At 45.1% G+C, this 12,322-nt stretch overlaps 1 protein-coding gene across 2 annotated transcripts in view; it reads left to right on the plus strand.

The window, feature by feature from the left end:
* LOC135898765 (uncharacterized) overlaps positions 1-4,201 on the plus strand; it is a 138,011-nt gene extending 133,810 nt beyond the window's left edge. For both annotated transcript variants that reach the window (XM_065427905.1, XM_065427906.1), the window contains exon 4: positions 710-4,201. In XM_065427905.1, coding sequence (XP_065283977.1) covers positions 710-1,196 — 487 coding nt within the window. In that variant the 3' untranslated portion in view covers positions 1,197-4,201. The remainder of the gene's footprint in view (positions 1-709) is intronic.
* The last annotated feature ends 8,121 nt before the right edge of the window (positions 4,202-12,322 follow it).

Consider the following 12,322-nt stretch of genomic DNA (forward strand, 5'->3'; position numbering starts at 1 on the left):
GTTTCTGCGCACACGGAGGTACACCGTTTCCCTGCCTTCACAAGTTCATATAACAGCACGAGCTGTCGGAGTGACTCGCATTCTATCACAAGCTAGCAGCTCAAAACAGTCACCATCACATGCTATAGGCGGCTGAAAAGACAGCCGTGTGATCGCACGTAACGAGAGCGTAGCACATCATTCGAACGTTGTATTTCATGGCACCACACAAGAGTGCTCCACGCCCAACTTTCGCACCTTTGCTTTGGTTATGCCTTCATGTAGCACTGTCTTGTCCCCTGCTCAAGGTGTCCCCAATAGCCCTTTCCTCCTCCTAAGGGCTCAAGTTTCAGGATTCACTAAAAATATTTATGTGTGTGAGACATATTTCAAATAGATCTGCTTTACGTAACCTGTATCACGTAAATAGTGCCCATTAGTCTCTAGTGCTGGCGAACTACACATGTAGCCGGCTGAGCTGCGCTGAAATTTGAAATATTACTTTTTCCGGGGTTACTTTTTTCCCGCAAGTAGCGACTACAGCACGGAGTCCTTGGAATAGCATGCTCCGACATGGGAATCCTGCCGCACCAAGAATGTAATTCTCTGTCTCTCCCACAATTTTTCCCCCCTGGGAATGTTGCGAACAGTGCTCAGTATATATAGCATCAGGCAATGTGGTGCCGGCCAACCTACCATCGCTTATCTACGCAATAACTGCTCTCCGCAGGTTCTGCGTGGGCGACCGCTTCTACCTACACGAGAATCGCATCCTCTGCGAGTACGACTACGAGGAGCGAATGATCTTCGCTAACATGCCGTACTTCGGCGGCGCCGGTGGCGGTGGCGCCGGAGGGATGCCGGGGACTGGAGCCGGTGGACCGATGGGCCTCAACCACCACCACGGTCCGCCACCTCCCGGAGTTACATCAGCCGCGGGGAGCAGCCTCGGGGGCCAGCCCAAGCGGTTGCCCGGACAGACACCGCCTGGGCCTGGACCCCCGATGGCTGGAACCGGTGCTCAAGGAGCACCCTCTGGAAGTGCGGGAGCGGCGCCTCCGGGACCTCTACCCAACGGCACGGCAAGTCACCACATGACGGACGGCGCGGACCATCTCTCGGGTGGCGTCCACACCGTGGGACACCCTTCGGCGCACCCTAGCGGTCCGTATGGGAACCAGCCACCCGGCACAGAGTCCATGCTCGAAGCCAAGTGAAACCAGACATTGGTGCCGTTGTCTTGTTGTGGGGGTCCCTCAAGATAACGTCGCAACGGCGAGCTGAGCTGTTGTTCTATTACAATTCATTTGACAAAATTTTCTTTTAATTCGTGTCATCCGCCGCCGTAACGGGCAGATCCCCAGGGCAAAGTGTAGGCAAGTCGTTACTGTATTTCCGTGATAAAAGGTCAAGAGGTTCCGTTTCAAATAGAAGAAATATCGTTGATTATGCCAACCATGAATGAACATTAATACTGCCAGTTTTCAGGCTCGAAGATGGGATGGCTTGGGGATGAAACGGCCGCGTTATCGCTAGCGTTCCCTTTTTCTTTATTTCTTTTTTTTGTGTGTACAGAGTCGGTAGTACATATTGTGTGGATTTGTGCAATGTCTGCAAACGCAACCACACTTTCAAATAGAACAGACAAGCAGATTATAAAGAAACGCACGTCTGAATACCCAACGTGTCTCTAAGGAAACAAACGCAAAACATGTGCCAGTGTCAGACGCCGTTACAGCTTCTATTTGGCAGGACCGACGTTCTCTGTTTGGAATCATTGAAGTAGCGTTGCGGTGACTCCTCCAGCAGGATTCATACAGCGTCCTCTCACCCGCTAAACAAGCGAATGTGAAACAGCAGTCATGTGTGTGATCACTTTTCCTTTGTTTTGTACAGAGTCATCAGTAGAAGAGTGAAATGGGTTAATGCGCGTGTGTGTGTGTCTTCGGCGCTTTCGCACGAGAAATCAGAATTACAAACGAGCTGCAAAACACGTTTCTGTGCTCCAGGTTTGTACAGTGTTAATTTGCTCACGCGGAATTGCGAAAGACATGGTAGTGCTCAAGTAATGAAAGAATCAACCTGCGTCATGGTGAGTTCCCTAACTAGTACCCTTTTACTCCACATATCTGCGCACCGCACTCATTATAGTGAACAGACTGGCCTGGAATAGGCTGCCAAATGAAAGAAAAGAGAGTAAACAGCCTTTTAGCTTTTCGATGAAACCGGTTCCGGCTTTCTTTTTCCTATATTTTTTTTTACACTTCAAGATCATCGGTTTGATGTTTGCTTGCTTTTGATAACATTTCAACTCCACCAGAAAAGGTGGAGTAGAAAGGAATTGAGTCTCCTTTCTGTCTCTGTCAGCTGGCGCTAATATGTTATCCAAGGTAGAATACAGACACACCCAATACACAGCAGTGATACAGTCTGCTTCCTTTGTCGCTGTACCAATAAAGCTGATAAAGACCTTTGCTGTTCAACAGGAGGTATGTTCTTCGTACATGGGACAGACCCCGTACTTCGTCAAATACTGCGGTAAGGAATAAGAGTGGCACAGATACTACCGATAGCGGAAGTGTTCAGCGTTTTGTGTTATGCATATGAGAAAAAGAAAGTACATATTGTTGCAGGCTGGACCATTCGCTGCTTTACTTACAATTTTCTTAAACAGCTGACAGTATATTTCGCCATTCTCCCTAACAAAATGTCCGCTATACCAGCGCACGTTCATTGTATGTTACCTGTGACATCGTTACCAAAAAAAATGCGGCTACATATTTTGGTCCATGTCGTTTATTTTATTGTGCATTCATTTCAAACAAGGTACACTGATTGTATTTTTTGTTTTTAGTCGGAGACAATGTTCTGTTTATGTAATCTATTGAGTGAACTTCATGTCCCCCCATTTTTACCAAAAAAGCTTTGCATTCCTGCTTTATGCTTGCATTTTCTCCCTTTGAGTCCATCAGTCTGACCATCTTGCTTTTTCTGTGATCAGAAGCACTATACGAAGCTATGGGCGCTTTAACGTAAAGCTATTCCAATCTTTTCTATTTCATTTATTCCATCAGCCCTCCATCATTGGTCAAATTTGTTTCTGGCCACCATCACTTTGCTTGTCTGTCACTCGACCTCAGGCAAACTGCGAAAACTCTTCCTCTGATATGACGTATACACACTGATTATGCATGATTACACAAAAGAAAAGCAAAATATTGTTTTTAGACTCTACGCCTCTTCTACAATCAGCCCTCCGTTATTGTTAAAAAGGTTTCATGCTGCGCCCACTTCACCTGTCTGTCGCGCGAAGTCACAAAATCGCGAAAAGTCACCATGTCAAAGTGAGGTGTACGCATAAAAATGCATTATTAAGCCGAACAAACCTGAATTTATTCGGAACAGCCATAAAGTGCCCGTTCCAAAATGACTAGGTGATGGCTGCCCACCTATCGCTCTGGCACTAAACACTCGGAGTTGCCGGGGGAAAGGGTTTTATGTACGTATAAAACACTTTTCCGCGGCAGATAACGTTGTCGAGCTCTTTTGACACGCACATGGCATCACTCTGCCAACTTTTCTTCACTGAGGATCCGTTTTAGCGGCATTTTTACTCTTCCGTTGCATCCTGCTGCGATTTTCGTCTATACCCCGAAAGCCAAGCTAGGGGAAGCGGCCCAATCGCTGGCGCTGGCACTGCCCTCCTCCTCCGGTTGTCTACTTTCAATGCGTTAGCTTAGCCCCACCGAAACACTCACCACTTATGCGTGCTCCTCGCATCTGGTCAGCCACTTAAATAAGAAAAACCTGTCAAGGTAGGCAAGGCTATTCGTTTTGAAAGTAAACAAAAGTGACCTCATGTAAACGAGGAGAGAGAGAGACATAAGAGGAGAGAAGACAGGGAGGTTAGCCAGTGTAAGCACTGGCTGGCTGCTCTTTGCTAGGGAAAGGGGTAAATGGAATAGCGAGGAGAGTGTTTAATTGGCCCTGTCGAAAAACGCTGCGGGTCACCTCCCGATGCTTGCGAGGGCAGTTACGTAAACTTGAAGTCAAGGAGTTGGTATAAAAAGAGGTTGGAATAGCTTTACGTTATAGGGCCTCTATGCCACGCAAACTGCTCTGTTTATCCAAAGCCATAAAATGTTATTTGGCGAATGCTGTTACTAAATCGGCCGTCGTGCAGCTGAGCGCACCAGCTTGAGCATAATCTATATGGCGCCGCTTTGGTGATCACAGATGCAAAAAATAAGCCTTGTTAGGAGTGCCCACAACCATAGAACTCGAGATAAATTTTCGAACATGCATTCAGTTCAGCTTCTATTTCTGCGTGTTCAGTCATCTCTCATTCCTCTTGTTGCTTGATGTCAAGATATTGATAATGCAGTGTAGCTACTTATGCAAAGTGAGGTTATCAAATTTTCAACTTCTAGGAGTAAGTGCATCTGCTTTGACCATATTCAATTCGCGAACGTGTTTTACCAGTATTATTAGGATATGGGCTAAGATTATTTCAGCGTGTTTAAAACTTCTCAATACGGTCTGCTTTCCCTCAAAGCTTTCGCCTACACTACACAAGATGTCTCGCATTTCTTTCGCACTTAATGAAAAATAGGTGAGCTTTCCTATGTTCTGTTTGCAACCTCTTCGATATATCTATGAGTTTATAGAATTCACTAGAAGTTGCAGGTTTTAGAGGACAATACAGTGGCAATTATTGAATTCGCAAACTAAGAAATTGAGCCCTAATTTCCTAATGAAGACGAAACTTCTGTCAAAATATTTGGTGAAAAGTAATATTTGGGGTATTTTCTTTTTTTGCCGGGAGTGCGTTTTGTTTGAGTAAATTAACTACTACTGGACTCCCACAACTTTGTTTGGAGGTACTTCTCAAATATGTCGCCAAAATGACGTAGGTGAAGGAAAACAATAACAAATGTTCCTGTCTGTGTAGAAAAGAGAAGGGGAAGATCGTGTGCAACCATCAGTCAATGAGAATTACACCATGCATTTATGGCGAGTACCTTGCAGTACGCTCGCTTTCAACTGTCTAGACAACAATAAGAGTTATTTGTGGCACAAGGGCATGCACACTCACACCCGATCAGATGATCGCTGGTCAATTCCGAAGGCCAGCTTATCGCTTAAAGTATTCAAGTAGTCCGCTACGCTCGCAACGTGTTCTGTCCATCGCTAAGACGAAGTGCAGCAACCAGTTCTCTTCTTTCGTAAGGACAAAACTGACGCAAGCATAGTGAGAACAAGAGTGATGAGACCTGGATGTACAGCAACAACGCGTCCTCTGCGTCATCCTCTTGACGTAATTTCACAAAAAAGGTCATCACTGCATTAAGAAGTTGTAGTAAACTATAGAGACACTGGCTTAGTCTGCGAATTTTCTCAGCGTACTGGGTATTCGCAGTTATGCCAGTGTTTGCAATCGGTGGAAAAGTTACCTTTAAGTCACCCGAGTATATAAGGGCCCCCAAATAGCAAAACGATTTAATTTCCATTCCATGCCTTTCTTTCTTTGCGCTGTTGCCCATTGACCCGAGCGCATGGCGGGTCAATTACATTATCATCTGGGTTGACTGGGTCACCGTTCGGTAGATGAAAAAAATGGAATAGGACAGGGTGAAATGAATCGTTACGTCATAATGGTCTACCCGTTTGTAACAACATTATTATCAACACCGAGTTATCACCAAATTATCAACACCGAATAACTTGTGCCCGGGGATTCGCTGTAGCTTTTGTTCACTCCCACGTTGCCATTCCCACCGGTGAACCGCCCAGTTGGGCATGTAAATAGGCGATAGACATGCGTTGTGCTCATTTTTGGCACTATGGCTTCATTCTGCAAATACCGCCGAAACCGTTATTTTTGCTCACCTGCATTGTTGGTGTTCAACTTCGCCCCTCGAGGGAAATTGTTTCTTATACGTTTCACTTGTCATTTAATGCTAGTCCGTCGATACAATTTTCTTTTACCTTTCCCTGTACCTTCAGCTAGTCAAAAGAACACTCGCAGAAATACGCAGCAAATGCTGCCATGCCTCGAATAAAAAACAAAAAAGAAGAAAAGCCACGGTAAGCAAAACAAATCAAACGTACTTCCGCGTGGTACCACTGTAATTAAGCTCACCTCTGTAATATAAGAACAGAATGTCGCTAGACCAATAAATATGCTCGTTTCACAAAAGCTGACTGCAAGTGTCCTGTGTGTTCTTTCATTTTGTTTTTGTGGTAAATGTTACTTTTATCACCATCTTTTGTGTCGAACAACCACGTGGATACCGGCTTCTCATGCGATAGGACAGGTGGCCGTAAATCAATACTTGTCCATTAGCGCAACCTTATACGCGACGTTACTGTCATCTCATCGTGGAGGTATTGTCTTTATCTAACAGAACTTCTTTTCTTTGTGAAGAAGGCGAGTGGGCTAATTACAGCCTCGCCCATGCCCGGGCGCGCGCATGAAAATATAGGGCCTTTATTACGGAACGGTGTTGGTTTACGAAGCGTCGTTAAAGCTGGTATTCTGGCGCGGGGGTCTACACAATAACCCAGTATCGTGGAGCGATATTAGCTGGATACTAACGCAACAAAACTGTCTACAGTTCTTTTTTTATGTTTGGTATAGTCACATTATTATTATTATTATTATTATTATTATTATTATATTAGTATGGTATTAACACAATTCGAAAGCAGTGACAATACGGTGAAACACGGCCACTAATAAATAGAGAAGCATTGTACGCATGATGATACGTTCGAGAGCAAGACTATTTCCAAAAAATATTGAATGACTGCACTTGAAATAACTACTTCGTGCTTTGTTTTTAAGTTCTCATTGCAAGCACCCGTAAAGCAGAAAGCTTGGCCGGTTAACACATGATTCTAGAATCAGGCCGCCCTGAAGATGAGTAAGAACAAAAAAAAAGGTGCTCGAGTATTTTTTTTCTAACCAGTTCCAGCCCTCTTATTTAACACAGGAGAATTTAGCAGTCTGCAATGAAAACTCTTCAGCCTTATGATCTGACGAAGGAAGCACGTGTTTACGTAATTCCACACTACACTGTAAAATAATTTACACCCTAAAAAGCGAAAAAGGGTGTAAATGTGTCTATAACTCATACACTTAGGGTGCCTTACATAAATCACACCCTAAAGGTATGACTTATAGGCACATTTACACCCTTTTTCGCTTTTAAGGGTGTAAATTATTTTACAGTGTAGATTTCAGCGGGCGCAGACCTGTCATCATTGTCGTTTGGTGTTTGGCTGTCGAAAGGGCTTGCACCAAAAAATAATAATAAAGGGGGTGGGGATGGGTTTCTATCATGATTTGCACTCCCACCTGAACGGATGAAGAACGCCTACATCCACTGCAACCTGTCTATGGGCATCTGGATCATCGGTTGGCCTTCGGCTCGACCTGCGCCTTCTGGCCTCGCCCAGGGGATCTCTCACAGGTGTACCGCATCAGTTGCCGCACTGTGTGATCATCAAGGCACCACTACCTGTCAAAAGTGGTACTACACTCAAGCTGCCTGCTTCACTACCATCTATCGCAGCCAACAGGAACGGGCGGAGCGTAGGTACTTGTTGGACATTATTGAACACAGCAAATTACACGTCTTCGTATAACTTGAATGCTTCAAATTTTCTATGCCGAACGGTAAACTTCTGAATTAAAATAAATGTCTCGGCCTCCCACGAGCGTTTCTCCCCGCGCACTTTCTCTTTTTCAGGCATCAACGCAAATGCTAATATGTCACGTGTGATTACATTGGCAGCTGTCTTTTTATAGCGGAGCTCTTTTTTACTGGCTGTTCGCCACGGACGTCTGGCCGATTGTGCAACAACAACTTGGGTCACTAGTTGCGTGCAGCTCTGCAACTGCCACTGGATATGTGTCCGAAAAAGAACCTTTGTCACTAGGTATGTACAGCTCGATATCGTTAAAACGGAGGTTTGGGCGAGTTGGTATAAGCCATAGTTGAAACAGAACCACGCGGTTTTAACGGGGACAAGGAGGGAGGCACGACACAGTTGCAAACCCGCCGTGGTTGCTCAGTGGCTATGGTGTTGGGCTGCTGAGCACGAGGTCGCGGGATCGAATCCCGGCCATGGCGGCCGCATTTCGATGGGGGCGAAATGCGAAAACACCCGTGTACTTAGATTTAGGTGCACGGTAAAGAACCCTAGGTGGTCGAAATTTCCGGAGTCCTCCACTACGGCGTGCCTCATAATCAGAAAGTGGTTTTGGCACGTAAAACCCCATAATTACATTATTACACAGTTGCAAGTCAGCGCTCTTCCGTGTCGTGTCTCCCCCCTTGTCCCGGTCAAAACCACGCTGTTCTGTTTCAAATACAGCTGGATATGTGACACTGGAAATGTGAACATTTCGTGCCAAAAATATAATCCCTCAGGATGAGTGTGCGTCACTTCGTAGGTGCCCGATTATGCATAGCTTATGGTGAGGTAAGTAAAAAATAAAAATAAATTAGTGAAAAACAAAAAGTTAGACACCCCCGCCCGTGCCACTAAGCATAATGAGCTTATCCAAAGGGAACAAGAGGCACGCAGTAGGCTACAACAAATTGCAGTCAGCTACGCATAGCTAAAGAAGTCTGAAACAGAAACCGCCGAGTGCGGAGAAGAAAAAGAAGTGAATAAAATTGGACCCTAGCGTGCATTGATGCAGGAGCGTTGAGCTACACATAAGTGAAGAAGGAGAAGTGAAGGCGATTCATAACAGATCTCCCACAGCGGATTGTGCCACTTCACTATGCAACAAGAACAAGGAGGCTTATATTATAGCCGAATCCCATATAGGCATGGGTTCCGGCGACTTTTTCCGCTTTTGCTTTTAATTTTTGCTTCCGTTAGGTATTAAACCATGTTCACGTGGGCACACAGGTGGAAACCTGGTCAGTGGGTAGCAGTAGGTACAAGTATCGTTTGCGAGAAAACGAAAAGAGCAACACGCGCATGAAAAAAAAAAAAAGAAAAGGCGTGAGGAACCAGAAGTGTCATCATTTGAGGGCACAACAACTGTACCGCTACTACAACAACGACATGCCGAAGATAAATCAGCTTTTGCGTGAAACCTTTAAGGCTGTAGAATTTGTTACTGTAAAGGCTTTGATATATACTGTCAAACCTCAATTTACGGAAACACGATTTTACAAAATATTTGGTTTAACGAACAGCTTTCGATTTCCTGGCATAATATTTAGAGCCTAATGCGTCAAAAACCTGGAAGCTACGAAGTGAGTACTATATCTGACCCGATTTAGCACATTTGATTAGAGGGGAGGGGGGATACAGGAAAATACGGGAAAAATATGGGAATGCTTGGTTTAAGCTCAGGCGCCATACAAACAAAGAAGTTATTGAAATCTAGAGTTTCACGTGCCAAAACCAAGATTTGGCTATGTGGCACGCTGTAGTATGGGATTCCGGATTAATTTTGACCACCTGACATACACCTAAGTGCAAACACATGGGCGTTATTGCATTTCACTCCCATTGTTGCCGCCGTGTTAGGCCTCGGAACGGTGACCCCGAGCTTAGAAGCGCTCCGCCATAGCCACTAAGCGACCGCAGTGGGTCAGGCGCTGGACACTATTGACCAAAGAACACGCTAGACGGGCTTACTAGTAAGTCTTTGGCAAGCATTACAAGAGCGTAAGCTGGCAAATATTGCATATATCGGTATTTGTGGCTTTGAAATGAGTATAATGATCTTTTAATATAACTGTTTCAAGTATTGTCGATTTAATGAAGTTGTCGATTCATAGCAATAATTCTCGGGTTCAATGGACTTTGTTAAATCGACGTTTAAATGTATGCCAGGAGAAGATAACCAAAGGTGGAATGCTGTCAGTCGTATATCATTGCTTTAATTGCACAATCACTCGAACATTCCGATACTTGTGTAATTACTCTCGCCTGGAAACACATACCTCAGCACTAAAGTATCCCTAGTGTCCTTTTAAAGCCAAATCTGCTTAATACTCAGAAAGGAAACTTGCAACTCGTTACTAGAGTTCACGTTCTATACGAATAGCGCTGTACATGAAAGCTAGCTTACATTCCAGATTCGGAGTACAACTACATCCATCTTTCAGAGTGAGCTTGATATCAAAAAATAAAAAGAAATGGGGGGGGGGGGGGCGGGAGGAGGCTAAGGGTGAAGCTACAAATTTCTCACGTCGCGACACTTGCCAGAAAGCTGGTTTGCTTTTTTTTTCATCTGTTTCTTTTTGCAAAGCGACATGCGCATTACGTTCGGGCGCTGCAACTGCTCTTCCCTTACTGTTTGCTTTGACGTACTCCCCTGCTGCAAGCTCTTCCCGGGAAGCGGCATGAACGAGCAAAGCCCGGCGACTGTTTGCGCAAAAGATACCCATTTTTCAAATCAGGCATTAATTTAAATGTCGTTTCGTTCGAGAGAATTCAAAACGCTTTTACGGAGCCACGAGCCAAATTAGTTTCGGGCGGAATGAACAGGCGAGCCTCGTCGCTTTTCGCTGCAGACGAAGATATTGGGACCAAAGGCGCGCGGCCAAAGAGAAAAAGAAGAAATAACACAAAAATAAGGAAATGGGATTGGTTGAATTAAAAGGAGGGATGGAGGGAATCAGTGCGGATAACAAACGCTCCTCTCTTTAAACCGAAAAACGAGGCAGCGAAAAGACGGCGGCGCAAAGTGAAGCCGTCATAGGCACGAGTGCTCTTTGCATGGCAATTGGACAAAGGAAATAAAGCGAGCAGACGACGCCGGGGAGTGATCGAAAAACACAGAAAAGAATACAGCGCTAGCCTCCAGGAAGTAGAAGTACTCGTAAAGCAAACGCATTCGCGTCTCTATAGGGAGTGTGTTAAAAACCCGAAGTACGACGACGCCGAGTTGATGTCTTTCTAAAACGGGGCTTGATAGAAAATTACTGTCTCCACCTACCACTCTTTACTTTGTTTTCTTTTCTTCCGGGCCATTGTTGCGCAAGTTTTGCCTTCTATATTTCTCACCCGGAGCTTTTTAACTTCGCCTTCTCCGTTCTCTTCTCTCTCTTTGAGCCCCTCTCCCCAGCCTCTCTCCCTCCTTTCCCATCTTCTTGTCCCCCCCTGGCGATAGCCAGAAAGAATCTTGCGCTCTCTGTTTGTGTACTCACCAATCCTCTCGCGTTTTAATGCGCAGCGCGACGCGACGACTTCGCTTTGTCCTCGAGCGCGCGCGCGCGCGCGCTCTCGCCAGCTTTGTAATGCGATTGGAATAATAAATCGGGGGAATTGGGACCATGCGTCAAACGACCGGGTAAGGAGGACCCATTATTTTTTTCTTCTCTCCTTCACTCTCTCTCCCTCTCGCTTCTGTCCGGCATTACTGTTACTTTTATGTCAACTGTCTTTGATGTTCTTCCACGTCTTACTACAACTGATTTCCCCATTTGCCTCCTTTCCCTCTTATCATTTTTTTCCCTGTATTCGCTACGCTGCATTTCTTTTTTTTGTCTCTGGTCGCTAATATTCATTTGCAGCTCCGAGTTAGTGCTCCGACGGAGACAGTTATTAATGACGGAAAAGCGTGGGCCACTTTTCCTTTTTTTTTAAATCTTTTTGTGCCCATCGCCTGTCTCTCTCAAGCAGAAACAACTGCGAACGGAGGCGTGCTTTATTAAACTCGAGATGTTTCTCCCTCCTTTACTGTCGACCGCTCGTTACGGCGTGCGCGATCCGAAAGCAGAAGAAAGCCTTTTATTTTTGTAACCAATGAGCAATTTCTCTGGAAAGATCGCGACGCACTGATAGCACTTTTACGTTCGCTCGAAGCTCTTCATCTCAAACATGCTATGAAAAAGGAAAAAAGAGAGAATGAGAAAGAAAGAGAGAGAGAGAGAGAGAGCAATGGCTCTTCATGAAGAAAAAGTACAATACTCTGCGAATACGTTTTCCTCTGCTGTTTCTTTCAGGTCTTCTTTCTACGCGTGCTTGGAAATATGTGTGCTTATGCGAAGGGAATTAAATCTTGCTCGGTGTCAGTAATAGAATATTAAATAAAGTGCGGGGATTGAGAAAATGGAAGAGATTATGCGGTCTGTCCTTGTCGGGGTATACTATGTAAATATGGGCCGCATTAAGGGCGGAATCCGCGGCAAATTCGTTATTGCCAACTTTATTGTATAAACATTGGCGCACGGTCGCGGTTATTAATGGGACGTCCTGAGAAAACAATCGCCAAAAAGAAGAAGCAAGCCGCCCTGCGCGAGAGCTGTCCAATGAAATATGCGCTTGGATTAAATTTACTGCGTAGCAGAGCTACATTTCGAGA

Source organism: Dermacentor albipictus, chromosome 3 (genome assembly GCF_038994185.2).
Source record: "Dermacentor albipictus isolate Rhodes 1998 colony chromosome 3, USDA_Dalb.pri_finalv2, whole genome shotgun sequence".
Lineage (NCBI taxonomy): Eukaryota > Metazoa > Arthropoda > Arachnida > Ixodida > Ixodidae > Dermacentor > Dermacentor albipictus.